This window comes from Perca flavescens, chromosome 4 (assembly GCF_004354835.1).
Source record: "Perca flavescens isolate YP-PL-M2 chromosome 4, PFLA_1.0, whole genome shotgun sequence".
NCBI lineage: Eukaryota > Metazoa > Chordata > Actinopteri > Perciformes > Percidae > Perca > Perca flavescens.
This window is the reverse complement of record NC_041334.1, coordinates 19,024,049-19,049,538: the sequence shown is the minus strand read 5'-3', so window position 1 is coordinate 19,049,538 and position 25,490 is coordinate 19,024,049. Positions and strand designations below refer to the sequence as shown.

Below are 25,490 nucleotides of genomic sequence, written 5' to 3'. Positions count from 1 at the left end.
TTAAACAATGCATCAAACCTCAAGTTTGTAGATTATTTTCTGTTGATTTACTAATCGATTGAGAAGTTGTGTAAATTGGTCAAAAACACCCACCTCTGCAGCTATATTTGCAGTGGTGATTTAGTTACTTCAAAGTTAAAGACTTTTTACGTTAAGAGATCGGGTTATTTTTCATCCAGCAGGTCTCATTAGCAGCATGTAGACTCACACTTAATGACCAATGGCACTTGAAAATGCGCAGCTTCTTTACTTTTATCTCACCCGTGGCATACGAGTTTTATGATAAAAGGAAAAGGAATCAGAGAATATATCGTACAAACCCTCACAGGGAAGAGCCAGGGATAAAATGCTGTCATGCATCACACAGACAGATCCATTGGTACTAAGAGATGCAGAGAAAGATGGGAGAGAAAGTAAAATAGAGTTGGAGCTGGCGACACAAACCATGAATGTGATTCTTATCTGTCTGTACCACCATCGTATGGGGCTGAGCAAACGCACAAACACAAAAATCTTAAAAAAGCTATCCATTACATCTAAGGGTCACCATGGTGATAATCTACCACCACAAAAAGACATGAATACAACGCTGCAGAAATCTCATGCATGTCTTCCTGGGCAGATCCCATAAATTCCCATTGAGGGAGGGGACGGAGCTGGGCGAGATGCTTCCCAAAAGATAAAAGATACATAAACAAACAACAGCACAGGAAAAGAAACCCACCCTTCCTTCCTGTTATCTTACTGTGCCTCGACAATACTGTATGTGAGCGTGTTTGATAGTGTGTCAGAGATGGAAACAAATCCCGAGTGAATGAACTTTGACTATACGGTTATATTATTTAGGCCATACGTTTCCTGAACTCTGATTACTGATAAGTGGTTATTCACAAATGTATTGTATTATGTAATGTGTGCTCCGAAGTGAAGCCAGGTTCATGAATATCATGAATACTGATATACTGTTAAGGATTCTAGTTTTCTATGGCTGCTCTTATTAAAACTGTCCATCCTCTTACATACATACATACATACACTTGAGATTGAGATTTCCCCAGATGATATCATACATCTTCTTGTCACTAAAAAAAGATCTTAAGGGTCACTAGTTTATTATATCTGTGCTTTTACACATCTGTAAAATATATAGTTTCTGCATGAGACCCTGCTTTTAACATGTGTTAGACAAGTCAGGTGTGATGGTATGTCTGCCCTCAGGTTAGAACACAGCAAAAATATAACTGAAGTTTGTGGTGGAAAATCACCTATAAGCACTCAAAAATGAAAACACACAAAGCATTTGATGGAGCAACTATATAAAATGATATCTTGGAGAGAGATGACTTACCATTACAGAAGTCAGGAAAATATTTGACCACACTCCCTGAAAATTACAGAAGCCACTAGATGTGCTTTTCAAAGCTCACACACCTCTTTACAAGATTGGTTCTCCTCCCAAGACACCAACCTATAAGATTACAGCACATATTGCAATCACATCTGCTACTATGGTAAATCAATATTATACTTACTACTCAACCTAATCTCAAGTGATTTGTTTGTTTGTCTGCTTCCACATCAGCACCATTAAATCAAAGTTCAAAACATGACCCGTACATGCAATCACCCAGGGGTTATGTCATTTAAATGTAGGAAAGTATACATGATGAATCAAAACTTATTTTTCAAGTTGAAGTGCAATTTTGCAGGAGGTTCTGTTTCACACAAACCCTAGTATTTTTTTTCTTTTTCAACTCAGCCATTTTTCATCACTCCAGTTAGAAACATAGAAACACAGGACTCTCCCAGACAATGCAACAACCCTATAGGTTTATGTTATGGCCACCAGTTTCAATCGTTTTAAATTTCTTTTAGTTGAATATGGCAGATGGCTCTAAATTCTAAAACACCCATGAACCTTGGTTGGCATTGCTATGGAGAAGAGACTAGTCAGAGGCACAAAACAGATCTGTTGCAAATTCAAAACACTTTGTCGTTGCAACTGTAGTATGCATATTGTATTATCATTTATGTTATTAATGTAATCTTTACCTCCCATGTGCCAGTAACAGAATTTTTGGCTCTGTGATTATATGTTTCTTAGCAAAATCTTGGAAGTCAAGTTAACCTCTCACTTTACGTTTTTATGTAGGATACACAATTATTAAACATTCATTACAAAAGGGGCCACGATTTGTTTTTTATCAATATATGGTTACACAGTTATTGCCTTGTAATCAGGATTCTTTAATTGAACAGAAAGTTCACCACTGCACCTAAAGTGTATCTAACCAAACCAATATGAGAACTGTACACTACATCATCTGTGGTTATGGATCAGCATCACACAACGTAGGCTAATTTGTTTAACAAACAATATCTGTTAAGGTAGCTGTAATGTTGTTGTTTATGTTTATTGGCAGAGAAGGGTCATATTATTCAGATTATCTCAACATAGCTGCACAGAAAGTCGAGTTAACACAGTAAACGAAAGAAATTGAATCACTGTGAGAACTTCAGAGATTGAATGTTAAATAATTGTCCTTTTCAAAAAGCCTGCTTTGTTCTGTCATCTATCACACCGTATAGAAAGAGTTCTTATAAATCATATCAGCTCATATTGGGAAATTGAGTCGTTTAAACAAACCTTCAATCTTTGCAGCTACACAGATAATAATCTTTCAGAGTTCATTTTAAGGATTTTTAGGTTTTTATGAGCCTACTGGCAAATAATTGATGAGGGAGCCTCCCATCACAGCATTTTACATGCACGGATGTTGAGAATTTTAACAGGGTACATAACACATGCATGTCTCTTGTCATGGAAAAGAACCCCTTTGGTTAGTGAGTGTACAGTTAATAGCATGGATGTTCTTATTGTCAGGGTTTAGCGCAGGATGCTGACTCATACCAATCCCCCTGTAGGCTCATATCTCACAGCCAGTGATCACTGAAAAGGGAGAACAACCGGTGAAGTGAGGATTAAGTAAAGGTTGTGATATAAGGGCAGCTGTGACACAGTTAGTCCAAGTGGAGAACTGATTTTCTCTCCAAAGTATCTCTCTTTGCTGTATTGAAGAGGCAAATATTTGTTGTACAGCAATAACATCTGCCACAGAATCCCTTACATCTCATCTCATGTCAATCGTGGTTTATGATCCCTCTGAAACAGTGATATGCTGACGAGAGGTCAGATTATAATGCACTGGAGGCAACATTGATATGTCTTTTGTGCACTATAAAACATTTCAAGATGGGTAAAATGAATTACAGAGACAAGGGTGATGACACTCCAGGCTGCTCCGTGACTTTGTTCAATTAAATGTTGAACTGAAATTTGAATTCTCCTCACTTTAATGAAATGTATTTTTCAAAAGAGGATAAAGGCATTTTTGGAGGAAGTTTTGGAAAAAAGCATTTCTTATGGCATCATTATTGAGTTAACTAAGAGCAAGTGGAAGGAAGCCCTGTCAATATTTGTGGTTTGTTTCGAACCAGCATTAACTATCAACCTAGTTAACCGCTAGCAATTTAAGTCTTCTGTCCCAACAACAATCAACATTTGGACCCTTCAGGTTCTTAAAAGATACTATAATACATATAGTAGTTTACTAAAAAAAACAATGTATAGACTAATACCAAAGTAATTCCTCTCAATCATCACGTATGACCCACTAGAAGGTGGTGTCTGTACCTGCCCTCTCCATGGATTTTCTCTATTTTCTTCCTTTTATGCGTTGTTCAGGGCGTTTATAAGTGTCAGCAAAGAGCCTTCGGGCCCCACGTGGGTGTGCAGGGTGTTCAGCCCGTTCTAATTCCCAATACTGCCGCTTTGTCAAGCCACTCGGTGTCTGATACCAATGCACCTTAACCTTCATTATAACTACGGTTTTTAATTGTTATCAAATCAAAATAAACCCTAACTAAAATTTTCCATTATATTACTTTTCATCAAGCTAGGAGAAAGAGGATTTTCTGGAGGCTTTTAACCCAAATACAATACACGCAGAGAAGTAGTCTTAGATGCTAACCATATTTGTTAAGAAACTTAATTCAATGACTTTTGTGAACACTCAATCAGCAGGATATTTACTCAGAGATTTTTAGTCATGAGACTCCAAGTCAGAAGAAACATGATTATATGAAAGTTCTGAAGTAGGTCTGAAATTTTCAAATTGGCTTAAAAATGAATAACACTTAAATACAGTACTTAAATTTAAGTTTGATGATTTACAGCATGATTACACCGTTAAAATTGGGCTCTTTTTTTGCATTTTGATAGTTGAAATGATCTAGAGGCCACTCTGTTCTTTAAATGTCTCATTCTGCTCGCAATACTGAGGTAATTGATCGAAATATTGCTAGTTTTCATTTTTGTAATCTTAAGGTTTTGCCACGACCCCATTTCAATTATTCACTGCCAAAGGTAAAAAGCTGATGTAACACACCTATGAGTGTGCATCAGTTCCCACAAAATAGATACTTTACTCTTCAAACAGTGAAATGGCCCTAAACATATCAAACAGTGCAGCAGTTTGGAGAAAATAACATAATTACATTGCAAGGTAGCCTTCTCTGCCTTTCTGTTGGCTGTGCAGAAAGTAGGCCACTTGGCACATCCATAAGTAGCAGCTAAATGACATTGGTTTTAGTAGGACGTTAGGAGAGAAGATCACTGATATAATTAGCATTCCACTGTGTGTTATAATTATCCTCCACATGATGAGCTATTAAGGGAATTGAATTGTATGTAAAACTGCTTTAACAGATGTAGTTAGATGGCACAGCAGGAAAGGCAATTGGAAGACACAACAAACTGTGGATTGGAATGCAGCAGACAAACATACTCCAATGATCTGAAATGATGATTGGAACTCGCTCTCAAAGCAAGACAGAGTTAAAGCACTCTTATTAATGTAATTAACATACAAATCTGACATTGTGGACACATTAACAAATCCCAGATGTTGTTTTGTGGTTCACAAACCTTAGCTGGCACTATCAAGAAATATGAGGAAATAAAGCTCATATAAAGACAAACACCTAATCAGACTAACACCAAGTCCATAAACTTGTCAAAAATTATTCATAAATATTCCCCATATTATTGATAGCAATAAAGAGATACATTGTGATTGCATGTATGTACAAAAGGCTAAAAGTCTACAGCCATAGGAGTTTTTCTTTGAGCTAAATGCTAACGTCAGCAAGCTAACATGCTCACACTGACAATGCTAACATAATAATGTTTGGCAAACCAACATTGTCATCCCTAAAGATATGCCACTAGTGTGGCTTAAAAAAAATATATAAAACAAAATAAAGGAGACAATGTTTACTGAGCATTTATTGTAGCGGACCTAATATGAGAAGCGGAGACCGGGAACAAATTCAGACTTCATAATCAGTCATGTCAGTGCAGAGTCACATCACATCAGGTAGATAAACAGATGGAGGGAGGCAACGCCTATTAGAAAAAAAAACTAACAAAAAATCTCCATTTTACCAAACATTTCAATTCAAGTAAGCTTCCAAACGTGAAGCCAAGCTATCCTAAAATACAACATTAGCTCTTATAATTGATTTCCAACTGCTTCTTGCAGGTTTTATTTATTTTATTAACTTTATGCCCAATGTGTAAACTAAAATACAATTCAAAAGTAATTTCCAAGTCTGTACAAGCGTATGATTTACAGGAGTAAAAAAAAAGAAAAACAAAAAAAGAGTTCTACATAAATTTCGGAGATGAGCATCAGTATTGCTGGTCTCAGTGATACTCTGAATTATGCAGCAGTGCTCTATCCAATTACCTCCAGTATGCTTACTAAAAGGAATTATGATAGCAGACCTTTACTGATTATAGTGAAAGAGAAGGAGCAATAAAAAGTAAGACAAACTGCCAGTGAGTAACTGTGAGATAAAGGGAGGTCATTTTTAACGTCAAATTAAACATAGAGGTGGCCGGGTTTGCTCAGTGGGTAGAGCAGGCGCACATATACTGAAAGGCTTATGCCTTGACGCAGAGGTCCAGGTTTCAAGTCCGACCTGTGACGATTTCCTGCATGTCTTCCTCCTCTCTTTAACATAGAGCTCATTGAGTCACATGTCACATGAGTACTAGTGCATATGCGGAAAAAAGTTGGATAAAGACATTTGTGGCTCCAGAGGCAGCTGTGTGAAATCTGATAAATTGACTCATGTGTCACTGGAGGCACTGTCAGTTGGGGCTAAAGACAACAAGTTTAAAAAATATATATAAATCTGGGGGTGTGGAGTTAGAAAGAAGTGATCCTACCAGGCCTCTGTCGCCCGCTCGTTATCTCTGCTCAAGGCTACATTAGCTGTTACTACTGTAGCATAACAGACCTAAATCTCCGCCTTTACTGTCGACTTTGAATTTCGAATTGCATTGTGGCGGCAGGTATTGACATGGAAAAAGAATGCATGGAATAAAAAAGTTCATATCTCAGGTTCTTTTGCATAGATTTTGATCTTTTCTTTTACCTGTCATCGTGAGTTTGGTCATGTTATAAAAGTAGAGTCCTTTAAAGTGTCTTCAGATGCATTTCCTTTAATAGCCACTAGATGTTGGTTCCCAAAAACTGACTGTACAGAAGTCAATGTAGAAACTGCCAACTTGCCTCCAGAAAAACAAAATCAAACAACTGTCCAGGGCAAATTTAACTTCTTCTTATGTGTCTTGGTGGCATTTTGAAAAGTGTTGTTCCTTTAGGGGTTTCAGAGGCTTAAAAATGTAGAGGTGTATTTTTGGCCTGTTGTGTGCCTTGATTGACAGCTCCTCAGGCTATAACCAGCTGCAGCGGTTGCCATTTGTTCATCCCAGCTCAGCTCGATTCCACTGCCCCCATTGACATTTTACAGCTCCAGTAATAACTGATATAAATGGCAGAGAGTAGGATTGAGGTTATTATGGGTATTTTATCAAATCTGAATCTAGTACATAATCTGCTTTCTGACCCTGAGTTCTTTTAAATCCCTTATTAAATCTATATACAGTAGTTTTAGTTTTCAAGATGTACAGTATATGTAAAAAAAAGCAATACGTATTTTCATTCATCACTATCATATTTGTCAAATATACACTTAACTAACGGTTCAATTCAAAGATCTGAAAGATGTAATTTTGGCACTTTTGCATCAGTGCCTTAAATTCATCCATCCAGGCCACAGGTCTTTCAACACATACAATTAAAAAAGGTCACTCACTGGGCCTCTAGGGTTTAACATGATCAATCTAAGTGTTGTTAATGAAACACGTTGCTCTGATTAGGTTTGCTGAGACCTAATCCTCGTTGGATAATCCAGAATCCTATTGCAGGATTTACCGTATTTTGGAGGGCTTTTCATTCACTATGAGGGGTGGTGGTGGTGGGGGGGAGGAGGAGGTAGGTGGGCAGGTGGAGAGACATTGGAAGATGTTGAGGTGGGGGAGCAGCAGGGTGCTGAACACTACAGGCAACCAGGGGGTTGGCAGCAGTGGATCAAGCCTGACTGCTGCTTAAACGCCGTCGGCAGACCAGCATACCAAACCTATTTTTCTTCAAACGGGCTTCAAACACAGTCACTAATAAGGTCGTAGTGGACATGCGAGTTGTTCCCCTGTCTGCATAATAAAGTGAGCACTGAGCATTTGCTAGTGTGAACTTCATTGGATAAAAGATGGAGACTGATGAAAAATAATCATCCCCATTCATACAGTCGTTAAAATAAACCTTAAATTGATGTATATGTTTCTTTGTTTAATTGCTTGTTTTTTTTGGAGACATAAATCATAAAAAAACTCAGAAACATTGCACGCACAATGGACTTCTTTTGCCTGCATCCACCACAAACTAGGGCGGGGTGCCGGACTTGAGTCCACTTTTTGGAGTTTTTATTGGTCTTGTGTCTTTGTTTGCTTCAGAACTGTCTTGGGCCTCGGCTATTGAGAACTGCTCAAGTTGTTCTTGGCTGCCGATTCAGGATCAGTTGTACAGAACGTTGCCTACATTCTATCCATTGATTAATTTGATGTTAGAAGATCCTAACTCCTTAATCACTATATTACTGCTAAATTACACTATATTAGCATTGGAAAGACACGATTGCCTATTATAGTCTTGAACGGGATTTGATATGCTCTGGACTCGGTGTTGACTTAGTCTCTCTCAACTGCTTTCGGACTTGGTTTTGACTTGGACTTGACCTCGATTAAGGTTGGTCTTGCCTACAGCCCTGCCACAGCACTTGTGGACACTCCAAAAAAGTATAAGTGATCGACATCAAATGTCAATCACTTTTCACCTCAGCTGAGGTAAAAAAAATAATAATAAAGGAACCTCTGTATCTGTAAATTGGTCAATGTGTGGTGTTATCTTCCACATGTACACAATGATTATCTGAAATCTCAATACTGAGTGCTCTTTCCAATTTTATTTTTGTATAGTTAATGGAGAGTTTATCATGTAAATTCAATCCTTGATATAATGCCAAAATTATTCTCATAGAACTTTCCTAACATCCGTTTTGATCACGGCATTTAGTTCCACCCATGACAGTTTTACTTGAAGGTGAGTTAACCCAGCAGACATCCGATGGTCTCCCACATACTATGCCGTGCAGCAGCTGCAATGATGATGCACAATTTGGGCCTTTTTGGCTGAGTAGCTCGTGGCTATGGCTGCCTGGACCTCTCTGTGTCTGCCTCAGTTACCATGGAAATAGGAGTTAACTTGAGTCGGGGCTCTCCCAGTAGATTTGAGTGACGTGGAAGAGGGGAGAAGAGGTAGGAGATATCACAGAGCTCGTTGGTAGACAACCACTTAGTGTAGCACAGTTCACTAATGACCACAGTGAATAATATTAATGACAATAATAGTATGTCTTTAAGTGAGCAGTTTGAAAAGAGGGTAATGCACCAGAAATACATGCAGATGAAAAGAATCAAATGAGGGCTGTACTGAAACTAGAGAACAGAGATAGTAAAGTGCTGAAGTTCAATAAATGACCCTTTGTTGTTGTGTGACGTGTTCAATTATGAAGCTAAATAAGCCAAAATCCTGATGTCCTGAAGTCCACGGTCCAGTGCATCCTGCTCTTTCAACAACCCCTGACACAATATCACAAACATTTACACTCCACACAACATTGTTCATACTTAGTTCAACCAATCACACTGCTTCCACTTTTGCATTTTTACTTTTTTTTACTATTTTTAATCCCAAATGAATGAATGAATCAACCAGGATGAGTCAGCCCCCTCTGCACAGGCTGAGGCACGCAAACCAGCATGTTGAGGAGACAGCAGTGCCAGTGTGTGCCAGGCAGGAAAGTAAAGCCCGTAGACAGACAGAGCAAGAGAGGGAGGGGAAAGAGACTGGCAGAGAGGAGAGAAAAAGAGTTTTGTTGACCTGAAGGTCTGCCTCAAAACTGCCCTAATGACAGGAAAGAAAAGACAGAAGAATATCAATAGTAACAGCAGCAATGATAAGGTTGACAGCCAGAAAGAAACACAGATTCTAAAATCTACTGATGCCAGGAGAATAAGACTAGTCCTCCTAATTACAGAAGCATTCAACAGACACTATCCACACAAGGATACACGTTATCTGTGGTTCTCAGCCCTGTCATTGCCGCGGTCCTGCTCGGGGCATGAAGTGCCAAATCCCACTTAAGTAATCAACTGCTTGAAAATGTCATATCAAATCAATGCTGATGGCACAAGAGGAAAAAGCAAAAATGCAAAGAGCCTGTGGTGAAGGAGTGTTCATCTGGCCTTAAGAGAAGCAGCTTAATTTTGTCACCAGGAAGGATGCAGGGGTAGTAAAAATTGTTGCACTCATCCTCAGTCTCATGATTGAATGAATAAAACATCCGGAAAAGCCATATGGTACTATATGATGTCAGTACATTAAGTGAAGAATTTTTGGGTCTCAGATCTCAGTGCACATCTGAGCTCACAGCACAGAAAATGGTTCGAAAGTCTCCGGGCCCCATTTTAACGATCTGAAACGCAAGTATGAAACGCAAAAAGCAAGTAGCTTTGTGGGCGGATCTCGAGCGCTGTTACTATTATACGGCGGGATAAACGAGTCTTGCGCCCGACGCAAATCTAACATGGGTTGGTCTGAAGTAGCTAGGTGTGGTTTGGTCGTAACGTGCAATAAACCAATCAGAGCGTCATCTCACATTCCCTTTAAGAGCAGGCGCGCTTGTTCCATGGCGGATTGCTATTATGACGGCGGATTTGCCTGGCGCACGCCAGCGGGAGCTGTCCAAGATGCGGCAAAGTAATAAATGCCCGTCTTGGCCGGGTGGCGATGTTGCAGCGGCCCCTCGGGTGCATGTCCTCAAGTCTAGAGAGGATTGCTGCAGCCATGGAGCATGGGCCTCCAAACGCACCACCTGCACCTGTTGTGCCCCTTCCTCCTCCCCCCACTCCATCTCCGTCCACCCGCTCCATCAGGAGCGCATCGCGCATTGCTCCCGGACCAGATCCCGCCATAGTTCAACATCACGTCTCCTTAAGTCCTCTAATATTTCCTCATTTATGTCATCAACACATCCATGATTCATGGAAATGTGTAAATCACAACAAGCCACAAAGAATGCTGCGACTTTTTGAGGACTGTACTGTAAAGTGCCTCCTGACCAATCCAAACACCTGAAGCGCATTTTCAGTAATATTTTCCTTATGTATGGTTTGCAAAAATGGGAACTGCTGCATCCGTTTAGATGAGAGAAGTGTATGCGCGTTGTGCACACGCTACATTATGGCCAAGCATGCGCACCTAAAATAGCATCTAAATAACGCGCTACTGACTTTAGACTAGCGCCACTGACTTTAGACCAGGTTTTTCCCGGTCAGTGGCGGAATTGTTTTCTGAAACTGCAAAACAGCAAGAAGTAACATTTGTGCCTGAACACGCCTCCTCTTTTCGCTGAACCGCCCCCGGGAGCGCAAATACATTCCCTAATTTACCGAGGTGCGTCTGTGGAGGGAAAAGTCCGCTGTGCGTCGGGTGCAAAATAGGAATGATACATGCGTCTGTGTACAATGGCAATTGCGCTGAGTGCAAGATAGGGCCCTCCGTGTTATAGTATATATCTATTATTAAAATCCTTTGGTCAGTGGTCATAGGCAAGTATCACATTGGTGGTATAATCTAGGGCAGCAACTAACTATTTTTTATTATTGATTAATCTGCATTATATTTTTGCAATTTAGTCTATAAAATATCAGAAAACAGTAAGCCAATATGACATATATGCTAGTTTTGTTCAACCAACAGCACAAAGATATTCAGTTATTATAATAAAAGACTAAGAAAACCAGAAGACATTCATTCAGGAAGCTGGACCCAATAAATCTTAGGCATTTTTGCTTAATTATATCAATCAAATACATAATTGGTTAATCAACTAATTGTTTCAGCTCCAGTTTATCTTACATGCACAAGACGACAGAAATCACAAAAACATAGTTTAACATCAAAAAAATGCATCATCTCAAACTGTGATATATGTTAAATGAGAGACGATAGACTACCAAAGCACAACACACTGCAACTTAAGAAAATGTAAATAGGGAAAAAAACAAAGAAACTCTGCAAGTCGCATGGAACAAAACTGATTTTTTTTTTTTTTTTTAAACTTAGTTAAGTTTCCAGGGCACACTTAAAAGTGATAAACATGCCTGCCATGTTTAGTGCTTCTAAAAATTTTGTAACTCATTTCTGTTGAGTTCTGTGTGACCTGCAACATTTCTGTAGTTGGTTGTGTTGTTTCTAAATGCTGTGCGTGTGTTGTCTTAAGTTGCAGTTGCACTGACAGAGCTATAATTCTTCATTTCTAGAGATCCTCACACACACAGCTTTGTCCTAACACACTGCTCAACGTGGTTGTGACGCATGATACACAAGAGAGACTGGCCAGCTTGCACTACAGTTGTCAAAGGTCAGAGGTCACATCAGCTTAGCTGAGCATGTGAGTAAACAACCTCCTGATACAGATAGCTAGTTAGGGCTGAGCAAAAACATCTATTGGTAAGGATGCTTTAAAAATTGGTGGCTTTTTAAAAAAGGTCTTGGGCATAACCAAGGTATATATTGATCATATTTGTGTTTAGATACACAGTTTTAAAATAGGTCAAGGTTTGGTCACATAATAATCAAACAATAATTCTCAGAAGATATTTAAGGCCTCATAATCGATATGAATAAAATAGAAGGAAAATAGACAAAGAAAGGACAAGTAGACATAGTACACATTAGGTTCTGGATGATAGAAACAAGCCGCTGAATCACTTTATAATCATAACAAAAGTTTTAGAGTATTTGAAGGCATTTCAAAGAAATGGTGCATAACAAGCTTATGGTGGCTTTCATTAGCTGGGAAATCTGGTTCAAAAGTCCATCTTTTTTTGTTTAAAGTTTACCAATTCCCTTTTGTCTTGGTCAGACATTATCGTTGCAATCTAACACAGAGCAGTAATACTGATATTGTTGCAGAGCAAACTACTCCTGTAGGGTATTTTTTCATATCGCAGAACGAAATATATATTGTGTGATGTTAGTTTTTTCAAATATCGTGCAGCCCGACCTCCTATATATAAAAAGTTGGAGTCAGAATGACCTGAGGAGTGTGACAGAAAGAGACAGCGGACATCACTACCAAAGGTCAGCATTTTCTTGACAATCAGTTGCATCTGATGTGATGTACTTTTGTTTGTGTTGCACTCTTCTTCTTTTCTTTTTAATGCCACTCGGTTGCTGCTATATGCCTGGCAGCAGCTTAGCCTATCTAAGGCCTCTGAGGAAAAGGCTTCACCACTCTAATAAGACAGCAGAAGAAGACAAAAGCTCCTCCGAGGCCTAATTTGCACACAAACTAGAAAGACAGAAAAACAGATAAAACTACTTGCGAATTCTGCTTTCGAGAGGAGATACTCTCTGCTGGAGTATTCTTCCTTCCTGAAAGTTAAGAGACATTTCTCCTCTGTATTTACATGGTGATGATATGGCAGAAAAAAAGGCGGTGAACCAAAAGTAAGCCACATGACTAAAAATGGAATATGGATTTTAAGCGTGGCTTCTCAAACATCAAGTTATAAGTTATGATTTTAAGTGGGGGATAAGTAGTAATTAGTGAGCTGGGTGTTGCCATGAGAGTGGGTGAATAAATAGAGTCCAGGGGTGGGAAACACACAGAGCTGTAAAACACAGACTGGCTGACTTTGTCATAGCCGCCATTCACATTATCACATTTTTTGTAACACACTTCTAGTGAAATCTTCAAGATCCCAAGCATGAATAATTTCTTAGTAAATAAAACTAGAGTCACAGATCTGTACATCCCCAAAGCAGTCGGTTTCAGGTACAGAAGTTAAACAAAAAGATTTGTTTTGCACTGATGCCCTTGCATTTTACACTTTTCACGATACATTTATAATCATTTAGGTTGAACCTGCAATATAAACTACTTATAAACTGTTATGCGTATAAGAAATAGCTGCTGCAGGAAAAAACAACGACACATAATTGTGTCCAACCTAACACAACCTGCCCCTGTCTAGGCAGGATAGATTAGGATTGGTTGTTAAATATTTATGTATTCTATAAAATTTGCTTCTTGTAATTTTCTAATTTAAATGTCTGATGAAGAACGTCGCACCGAAACATCAATATCATAAAATGACTCAAGTTTTACTAGTGTGCAGAAGTTTAGTTTAGCTATTTATTTATTTTTGCACTTGTTGCCCCGTGTGCACTGATGCCTCATCTGTTGACATTTCCGAATGCCTTAGGGCGGGCTTTCCGCACTAAAACGTAGCCTACATGTGTCATTAGTATGAGAAAAAAAACGAGATTTTAACTGTGTCGGGCTCGGACACAAATTTCTTAATGCCTGTCGGGCTCGGGCCGGGTTCGGTCACGTGTTAGTCGGACGCAGGCCGGGCTCGGACAGAAAAATTTGGCCCGATCTGAACTCTAGTTCAGTGCCTTGCTCAAGGACACTTTAAAAAAAAACAGTTGGGATTTATAAACAACCTATTCATCCATGCCACTTTTCACCCGCCTGCAATCAGCTAATCAGTGGGATGATTTTATTCAACAAATGTTTACATTGACTTGACCTGATGGTGCTGTCTTAATTATTAATACTGAGCTGCTTTGCAAGTCAATCTGGATAAGAACTGAACACGAATGTAAACATAAATGTCGATTTTTGTAATTTTCTGTGTCGTGCATGTTTTTTAGAATTCATAGAATCCAACTTGAGTTGTTTGACAACTTCCTCAGATAACAAGTTTTAAGAAGAAATGTCAGGTCAGTTCATACTCTGTGTGTGTGTGTGTGTGTGGACAAAAGTAGGATTTTGAAGGGTGTGTGTGTGTGTGTGTGTGTGTGTGTGTGTGTGTGTGTGTGTGTATTGATTGTCCTATCTGACCCTGATGGCTCCTCCTCTGCAGGATAGCTACTCTCTGGAGAGGAGAAAACCTATCAGTCTCAATAGCCAGGGAGCTGCACAGAGAGACACGGAGGTGCTTCACAATAATTCACAGCTATCAAAGCTCATCACAGTGAGGGGGCAGAGGGTTCAGGACGGTGGCAGCCGGAGGGCAAAGAAATGGGCTCAGACTCAGGATGCATCCATTTCCATTGAATCCTCTCCTGCCTACTGTTCCCTCCTTTCTTATCCCCTCAGATCAAAGCATCTTCTGGCTAGCAAACCAACACATACATACACATTTTTCTATGGAAACACACACACACACACACACACACACACACACACACACACACACACACACACACACACACACACACACACACACACACAGAAAAGTTTATTTAAATTAATGACATCTCAAATATTCACACAAACACTTTCTCAGCTTTTCCTTTTTCCATCTCACGACCACAACACATCTGCAGCTCGAGTACACATTGTGACCTCTGCTGCTTTACTATATCTGCATCTCCTGGCCTGGTGAGTCTGCTCCCACAGCTTCCAGTGAGGAAGTTCTAATGACAGGGACGTTGTAGTTCAGAGAGGAAACAGAACACACACACTCAGATGCACACACAAACCACTTGAACACAAGCATATAAATACAGTATGAAAACCTGCCTTCTTCACACATCCTAGTTTCAATAACACTATCTACTGTTTAAGATACAGTTAAGCTTATAAAGTACACAACAGTCAATGTTCCATCCATCACACACACACACACACACACACACACACACACACACACACACACACACACACACACACACACACACACACACACACACACACACACAAAGAATCACAGGAAACATCTCACTCGATCCAACCAATCATGGATTAAGCAGACATCAGTCCAGCCAATCCAGCCTCTCATCTTATTATGGCTTCGAGGCTGGTGGAGTCAGCCTTGGGTCAAAATCAATCCCAGTCCCTCTCTCTGTTGTTGTTTTTACTTCTCACGCCATCCCTTTCTCTTTCATGATAAAAAGGTGATGGGTGGCTCCTTTTATTTCTCAACATGTCTGTAACTTTTCACTGCTGATAATGGGTTTGCTAGTCATTGTTCTTGCAAGTTAGGGGTCTAAATTTTACTTGTAATTTATGAAAAATAATATTAATGTGAAAGTTAGTGTTGATGTCCTTTTTTTCTAAGATGCTCAAACTCATTTCCATCATGTTCTACATTCATTTTTTTCTTTTCTATTTTTACATAACCTTTTTTTAAATGATTGCAAGAGAATAAATGACACGGTCAGATAATATTTTTGTAAAGGAAGCCCACAGCCTGTTAGCAGTGTGCTTTGAGCAGCATAGCATGTAGAGTCTTGATGCTTATTTGGACACGTGGGGACCAGAGGGAATGAGAGAGGAGATTATAAGGCTCCTGAGCTAGCCAGCTGCCACTGGAGCTGTGTGGGCAACACTACAACCTGTCTCCCTGGCTTTTCATCTCTCTGCCTCTTTCATGGTCACCCTCATTAAACAGCAACGATAGCAAATGTTTCTATGCCCAGGCACCGTCAGCAGTCAGGAGAACTGGCAAAGCTTCTGCAGTTATCAGTGATGCTCAAACCAGAGCAAATAAATCTGCTCTCAATGTGTCCAGTGCTGCACACTAAGAGACACTGGCTGGTATATTTATTCAGATGTGTGAAAATTACATACAATGTCAACACAGCTGAAAACTAACATGTAACAATACATTTATTATTTACATTACTGTAATTACTGGGCTTTACAGATATGAGGGTTGAACCTTACTGATAACTGATGCCATCTTTAAACATCAGAGACGTATTGATAATGGACTATCATTATGTTGTTATCATTATTTCATGAATTTAGCTACATAAAAACAAGACAGTCTACAGCCATGCAGGCAGCTTTGTGAGGCTGTACTTGCTCGCAACGACAACGCTAACATGTTTTTGTTGACAGGAATACAGTTTAGCATGTTCACCATCTTAGTTTGAGCATGTTAGCATACTAATATTTGCTAATAAGCACTAACCACAAAGTACAGCCAATACTGATGGAAAAGGCATTAGTTGTGCAGGTCTGAGGTCATCAACTTTAAAAATTTAACTGGTGATGGCGCTAAAGGAAAACTCAGGATCACCAAAGTTGTTACAATTCATCCTGAAGGAACACAAATGTGTGTATGAAGGTTCATGACAATCCATCCAAAAGTTTTGAGATATTTCAGTCAAAACTACAAATAACGTCGTAAATGGCAGGCAAGTTTACTGAAAAATGTAAATAAATGCACATCTACAGCAGTCATGGACAGTCAAGTGTTAATTGTACATGTATTCAGTCTACTGTCAATATGCAAACCCGTGCCCTCACACTAAACTATAATTGCCGATATTGACTTCTGGAGGCATCGGCCAGGAATGATCCAGATGAAGGTAGGGGCATAAACAAAGACTAGTCGAGATACTCCCTTAAATCATGAAAATCATTTTCATTTTTTAGAAGTCACCAAATATGTACACCCAGGGGCAGGATGGCCTTCAAAAGTTGTACATGGGATTTTTGTTTTGCTGAAAAAGCGTGTGCAACCCATCACTTCCTGTGTTTTGTCTGTCCTCTCAAGACCGAAAAAAACAGCAAACAAAAGCTACCCGTTGACATTTAATTTGCACTGAATGAATGCACAGAATTACTTGACTGTGTATAAATCGGACCTTGAATACATACATAATTCTTGGAAGTATTGGTTCATACATATCTCCTGGAACTGACAGTAAATGACTATGTTGTATGCATGGTTGCATGTTCCACCTTGTGTGGTTTTTCAAACTAAAGACAGACATGAACACCAACAGCCACAACATCCTGGTTCAAAGTCTACACTAATTGGCTCAGCAGACTAGGAACTAGATTCAGCACAGCAGCGTACAACAAAAAACCTTTTAATGCTTTTCAAACCATTTCTAAAGTATCTCTATAACACCTCTCTCTATGTTTGATGAGGCAACAACAGCAACATTAGGGCTGTCCCAAACGATTCATTTTTAAATGACTAATCTAGCGTTTATTTTTTTTGATTAATCTAACGATTAATTTTTCAATTAGCAATTATTTTCCCATTGCTCAATTATTAACAATTTACAAAACAAATTTCAATAAGGTTCAAGTCTCTATTTATTAAAATTGTTTAGCACTGTTCAAGTAAAATTAATTTGTAGTGCAACTTGAAGCCAGATGTACAGTACAGGCCAAAAGTTTGGACACACCTTCTCATTCAATGCGTTTCCTTTTTATTTTCATGACTATTTACATTGTAGATTCTCACTGAAGGCATCAAAACTATGAATGAACACATATGGAATTATGTACCTAACAAAAAAGTGTGAAATAACTGAAAACAAAAAAGCCACCCTTTGCTTTTTTATTAATAAGGGAAAAAATTCCACTAATTAACCCTGACAAGGCCCTCCTGTGAAGTGAAAACCATTTCAGGTGACTACCTCATGAAGCTCATTGAGAGAACACCAAGGGTTTGCAGCGCTATCAAAAAAGCAAAGGGAGGCTACTTTGAGGAATCTAAAATATAAGACATGTTTTCAGTTATTTCACACTTTTTTGTTAAGTACATAATTCCATATGTGTTCATTCATAGTTTTGATGCCTTCAATAATAATCTACAATGTAAATAGTCATGAAAATAAAGAAACACATTGAATGAGAAGGTGTGTCCAAACTTTTGGCCTGTACTGTAGGCTGTCAATCCAACCACAAAATAAAGTCACTTTCAGGAGGAATAAAAAAATAAAAACTTAAAGTAAACAGAGCAAGTGCAAAAAGAGTAGCCTGTATCTGCTTTTTTTTTTTTAACAGTAGTAAGTAATGAATAAGCTCTTTTTTAACATCCAAGCTCTTCTGCCTTTAATCTTATAGTAAAAAAGTGCAATTTTAGCAACATATGCAATCAGATGTATCAAATAAATCCAACATAAGGCAAGTTGCAGAGTGTCTAATATAACAGTCTGTAATCAATTGGGTCACTCATGATGATGCTAATCCAAATCAACGGACTAACGTACCATTGGGCTACTAGTGGGAACACATTCTGTGTCACTATGTTGATAATCGCACACGTCTACAGTGCACGTTGTGTCCGAGCCCGGCCCAGCCCGACACATTAATTGGAATTATGAGCCCGAGCCCGATTTTAACCCGACAATTTAACCCTGACGTTATGAAGGACTCGTGAGATATCTGAAACAATCTGGCCTGGTTGCGCAATTATCGAAGACAGTGCTACAGATGGGGGAGACACGATTTAGCACAGTTTACCTCACACTCAAGTCAGTACAGGGCAAAAAGGTGAGCAGAACTTGTGGTGTTTTGCTGCGGTTATTCTGACTCAGGGATGCATTTTACAAAGTCTACAGACTACCACGTTGTTGTTGGCATTAAGAGTAAAATACTCCCACAGTTTAGAAGACCTTGTGTAAGCCTTTTTCTCAACGTGTTGTTGAACTTGCGAGGAATCCATACTTGCACTGTTGCTGGAGGCAGCCGGTTATTTATAGATTTCTGCGTGTGACACGTCGACGCAAATTATTTGTGTCGACGCATTTACGTGATCAATTGCGTCGACGAATCGTCCCAGCCCTAAGCAACATAACTTTTTTTGTATTGAAAGAGCTAAAGATATCACCTAATTGGGTAAAAAGGAGACTTTTTACCCAATTAGGTGATATCTTTGTATTGCCTGCTGGTTTTATCAGATCTTTATTTAGGTTACACATGATAAAATCTAACAGGCCATCAAGAGAACACAAAACCTTCCACCGACTCTTTCTCCAGCTGGGAATTATATGTGCAAGTTCAGAGTCCATGTGCATCTGTGTGTATGTATGTGTAGGGCTGCGTCTGCTCTGTGAGAATCATTGTACAGGAGCCTTGTGGCTATTTCCATATCTGTAACCACAGCTTGCACAAGCAAAGAATGTACAGTAGCACAGCCATGGGCTGTATTCGTTATGATAAAAAGAGTTCAATCTAATTTCAAGTTAAGAGTGAAGTTAGATGTTGTATCCAAATGAAAAGCAGCCTGTTATCATTCCTGCATCACAGACACACTGTTAGCACTGCCACAGTGACCTGGGACTGTTTGTACTGGAGGAAAACAATGATTATCTCCAAATAGGCGGGCACCATCCGTAGAAATTTTAATTAAAAGACTGGCACAGTTTCATCTCAGTGTGACAACTTCATTATTTTGCAATGATAAAATAGGCTCCTAGCAGAACAAATTCAGCTTGAACAGAACGAGTACCACTGGCAGTTTAAATGGGCAGGCCCAGCTAATCGTTTTCCTGACCTTGGCATTTTGATATCCAGCTGAAGTAGTGAGGTGAGGCTGAAATTAGAGTAATTATTCAAACGTGGCATCACTGAGCTTTGTGCTGGGTTTGACTCTGAGCCTATGAACGAAACCCCAGCACATATTTTCAGTGTGTTGCCTCGTTACGATGAGAATAAATCTACCTTGGTTCGATTTTGTGTGTCCAATGGTCACATGTGTTTAGAGCACCTTGTAATTTATTGTTTTCACTACATTGAGCACATTTCCCCATAAATCTACACTTCTATTTTCCAATTTGTACATATCATAAATATTCTTTACTGCCCCTACCTTCATCTGGATCATTCCTGGCCGATGCCTCCAGAAGTGCCACGCTGGCGGCAAACGACACATGCCTCTTGGACTCTGCTTGATGGAGGTTGTTGGCGTTGCGTCCCTTCTTGTCGGCCTTTCGCTTCTTGTTTTGCATCTCCTTCTCGTACACAGCCCATCTTTTTAGCTGCTGGGTACGCCTCTTCTGGGCCGCCCGCAGCCTCTCCAGACTGGGTACCTTGTCCAGCTGCTGCAGCTCCTGGATCAGCTCCAGATGGTTGGCCATGGCGCTGGGAGGAGGGACGGCAGTAGTGGATGGATTGTGGAGGGGTGAAGTTGGGGGAGAAAGTATGATTCTAGCGAGGGCTGCACCTTCGGCCGTGGCCTCCTCCCATCATCATCATCATCATCATCATCATCCTCCTTTTAGCAGCAGTAAATGTCCTGAGTGAGGGAACAGAGAGAGAGAGAGAGAGAGAGAGAGAGAGAGAGAGAGAGAGAGAGAGAGGACTGTTCATAAAGATATCACCCACACACTTTAAGTACTTGAAACTTTGAAGGAACACGCCGACTTATTGGAAATTTAGCTTATTCACCGTAACCCCCCAGAGTTAGACAAGTCGATACATACCCTTCTCATCTCCGTGCGTGCTGTAATGCTGTCGGATGGCTCCAGCGGCATCAGGCCAGCACAGAACATCAGGTGAATGGTTCCAGTAATCCTACTGCTCCGAATAAGTGACAAAATAACGCCAACATGTTCCTATTTACATGTTGTGATTTATAAGTCTGGCGTGTACAAAAACAACGTAACATGAGATACAGCCGTCTTCTAACTGTAAACAAACCGGGAACTATATTCTCAGGCGGAAGAATATAGTACTTGGGCGGAGTGATATGCTTGCAGCAAGCCTGTCTGAGAATATAGTTCCCGGTTTGTTTACTGTTAGAAGACGGCTGTGTCTCATGTTATGTTGTTTTTTGTACACGCTGTGACTTTATAAATCACAACATGTAAATAGGAACATGTTGGTGTTATTTTGTCACTTTTGTCACAATTTGGAGCAGTAGGCTAGTTGGAACCAGTTACCTGCAGGATCTGTGCTGGGCTAAGCTAATGCAGGAATCGTCAGACAGCGTTACAGCACGCACGGAGATGAGAAGGGTATGTATCGACTTGTCTTACCCAATAAGTCGGCGTGTTTCTTTAAGTACATCAGCGAATTAAATGTGGAAGTAGTTTGATGCAGGGTAACACTTCTTGTAAATCTTTGAAAAAGATACACTTAGGAAACACTGACATTCAAAAAAAAGCATTGGTCTAATGCACCACACCAAAGTGCACAGAGATGCATTTTTGTGGCTTAGTTACTGTAAAGAGGCCCAAGTTCAAAGTACCATGCAACCTAGCACTGAAAAACTCCTTCAATTCTAAATAACAGTTTTCTTGTCACACGTTCCCATTCTCTGTCAGATGTAAATACAATCCTATTTCTGTTCTACCAAACACTGTCTGGTTAACATCCCGGTGAAACCGAAAACGAAAGCAATATTTCATTTTCTTAATCGCTCCATTTTCTTCCATTTAGATGGATGATATACACTGCATCAAGATGATGCCTTTAAGGGTTCAGGAAATGGGACAAATGTACTGTATCTCTATGAAGTTCTCAATTTTTATTTAAATGACTGAGCATTGGTTGCCATCTCAATTTTCCATTTGCTTTTTCAGCTGTTATAGACCTCTCTACCATCCTCCATCAAGGTTAACCACTTCCTGAATGCTACATGTAGACGCCAGTGTGATGAGAAACTGATAAAGAGAAAAGTACTAGAGCAGTGAGCTGAAGCGGGGATTTTTCATGTCATCATTACCTGGCGGCCTTTTAACATGTTTTCTCTCTGACAATTAAAAGTCATGCTTGTCAGTGAACCAACAAAAAACAGCTTTAGATTCTTATCATCTTTTAGAGATCTACCAAGAAAGGAGCACACTGTATGTATGGATTTCTTTACAAATGATCGTCTAGAGGGGAAAAAACAACTTTATCAACATAATAGGTCAAAAGCAGAACCATAAACCTTTAAAATTAACCTTAATAGAGTTAAAAAAAACAAAAAAACATTTAGTAGGTAGAAAATCCACAGTGATTGAGCATTTCCGTTGAACCACACTCCTTAACAATGTACAGAAATCGTATTACCACAGCCGGAAAACCCTCCAACGCACATACCAAAATTAATGACACTTGATTTTCAAAGCTTTAAAAACAAACATGTTATTACTTACTCTTTCACAAATGCTAATAAATATTTCCCTCATGTCTGCAGCCCTTGCCTGATGAAACCAGCAGCATCGCCTGATGAAAAGCTACACAATGCAATGTCCATCTAGTCAGCATGCCACCGACATTATACTACGTTTCCTTTGCAGCTCCTCTACCTAACTGCAGGAAACAAGCAGCATCACTTCCTATAGCAGCATCACTTTCAGTCCTCAGTTTACCAGCAAAGTATGTTTGTGTGCGTTTCTGTGTGTAAGTGAACATTAGTTAATAACTCAAAAAAAGGCATCCAAACACACAATTGAGACTTTGTCTTTTTTAAGACCTTTCCAAATTCTGGTCACTATATAAATATTTAAAAGATCTATCATCACATAGCTTGCTTGACACTGGAGGTTGACATACTTAACATACATTTCTGTTCTTAATTTTAATAGATGTTATTTATAAATCAGCTTTTTGTGTGTATTTGATGTCATTGTGTTCATCCAAAGTGGCAACCAGATTACCTTATTGGTAAAGTTATTTGGAATCTATATACTGTATTTGTTAAAATTATTCACTAATCTAAATAAAGGATTTTTTATTACAGTAAGTTTATTTTGAGTGTAAATCACAGTGTCTCAATACACTCATAATTAAAAGAATTGCAGTAAGAGAAGATATTATATTTATAAAACAAAAATTAAATTTTACTGTTTCTGTGAATAAGGAACAACCAGAACACCATTGCACTGTAAGGACTATGTAGCTCCAATGTAACACTCAAAATAAACAGTACAATGGTTTAAAGGAGCAATACAAGTATTAATATATGGTCATCATACCCAAGGTAATAATAATAATAATAATAATAATAACAATTTTTCTCAAATGTCTTGCATACTCTGAAGCACTGCTAGTTATCCCCAGAATAGTGTGATATTATCAACTGAAGTCATAAATATTGAAATATTGATTGTTCTGTCATCTGTTCCTGACACAATGTTCCTACTGATAGAAGCACATCCATTCAAGTAATGACATGGAACAATTGCCAGTGCTAAAACAGGATACACACCATGCTGGGTCAAAAGCAGTTTGGATGAGGAGTAAAATAAAGATGAAGGCAATGAGCAACACCACAGACAGCTCATGTCTTTCATTTTTAAACTTAGACATTGTAAACAAACTGCAATTCTAATTGTTTTGCTCATATTATACTTTTACCTTTATATGTTTGCCTAGTTGTAACGTTTTCATTGCCTTAGTTTTTTTTGTGAAATTAAGGTTTACTGGGCTGAACTGCAGCCAAAAAGTCGGCCACTCTTCTTTGGTTTTTAGGAGCTGAGTTCAGAGTAGAAACTGATGAAATAATAAATGACACACACACACACACACACACACACACACACACACACACACACACACACACACACACACACACACACACACACACACACACACACACACACACACACACACACACACACACACACACACACACACACACACACACACACACACACACACACACACACACACACACACCTCCAGAGTTACAAAATAAAAAACAAACATGGTCATAGAAAAAAGGTTTTTCATTGTCAAAAAAGGACACCAAACAACAACTCAAACAAAGAGAAGTCTAGATTGTGTAAGTATCCATGGTGCATATGGTGCGAGAATACACTCTAAGGTGTTCTCTAGTCTACAGTATACATTGTGGGGAAGTTAGAGAATAATTGTACAACAACTAGGGCCGCAACGATATGAGGATAAGAAAACGTAACATACATTAAAGTGTACTTAGTTTTGCTTTTCCACTGCTTTCAGTACTGTTTGAATACATTAAATTGCTTGTTGAATTAATAAAAAGAAAATGAAATTTTTTCCAACATTCTCAAATTCAACATAACATAAAAGGCACCAATAAAATGTATGAAAGTTAGGCTACATTTTAAAGTGCAGTTTTCTACTACTATCAACTAACTCAAAAGTGCAATATTGCAGTCTTTTGCAATGTTTATGGCGCAAGTTGACATCGCGATGATAATTAATCTATATTGTGCAGCCCTATCAACAACATCAATCCAAATACCATCACATTTTCCCCTGGGATGATTAAAGTTTTAACCAATATCACAATAGCAGGCACACACAGTCAATGAGCCAATGAGCAAACTGGGTCGAAGAACAATTATGACCCTAAACTGCTGACATTATAAAACATTTTACATGAAATGCTTTATTTTACAACATGCTGAGTTTTACAAGGTAAAAGTTTCCTCTAATGCCTCATCAATGCTTTCAGGCACGGCGTACCTCTCTTTCTCTCATTCTCTGTGAGTTGTGAGTGCAGTGGGCAAAGTGAATTAACTTCAGACAGGATGTGTGACAAACAAGGAACGTCCAGTGTTTTCTTTAGCTGTCTTTGATGGTCAATGGCATTAGTGACGGAATATGAAACCCAGGAGCTACTGTTAATCAAATCAGGGGAAGCAGAGCAGAGGTAATGATATTACACACACACACACACACACACACACACACACACACACACACACACACACACACACACACACACACACACACACACACACACACACACACACACACACACACACACACACACACACACACACACTTCAAAATCCTACTTTTGTCCCCAACGTTTACAGTTTCGGTTGGATTTACTCACTAAAGTCTCTCTAACAGTGTCCACCGACTTTCAAGCTGTCATAATCCTGATAAAGATGTTGATACGCTCATCTGGGTTGCCTTCATACTGTATGTTGCTGAGTGTTAATAGTAAACTTTACAAGCAGCACAAGTAGACTTTATGGATCTTTTTGTCTTGGGTTTTTGTCTGTCAGGCTGTTTATAGGCTGTGCTAGGATGGAGCATATTGGAGGATGTTTAAATGCTAGAACTATCTTTGGTATGCAAATAGAGCGCTAACAGTCAGTCAATTAATCGATAAAAGGTATTTTTTTCAAGCAAAACTTACAAATTTAATGATTTGAGGTTCTCAAATGTAAGAATTAACATTTATTTATCTTACAATATAGCGA

The 25,490-nt window shown here is 39.1% G+C and overlaps 1 protein-coding gene across 2 annotated transcripts in view; it reads right to left on the bottom strand.

The window, feature by feature from the left end:
- ppp1r16b (protein phosphatase 1, regulatory subunit 16B) overlaps positions 1-25,490 on the bottom strand; it is an 81,975-nt gene that overhangs the window by 31,274 nt on the left and 25,211 nt on the right. The window contains exons 1-2 of one of the 2 annotated variants that reach the window (XM_028577065.1): positions 22,443-22,539; positions 20,171-20,596 (exon numbers count right to left, since the gene is read on the bottom strand). In XM_028577065.1, coding sequence (XP_028432866.1) covers positions 20,171-20,438 — 268 coding nt within the window. In that variant the 5' untranslated portion in view covers positions 20,439-20,596; positions 22,443-22,539. Of the gene's footprint in view, positions 1-20,170; positions 20,597-22,442; positions 22,540-25,490 lie in introns of those variants that run through there. The other variant, XM_028577064.1, reaches the window with a different exon arrangement.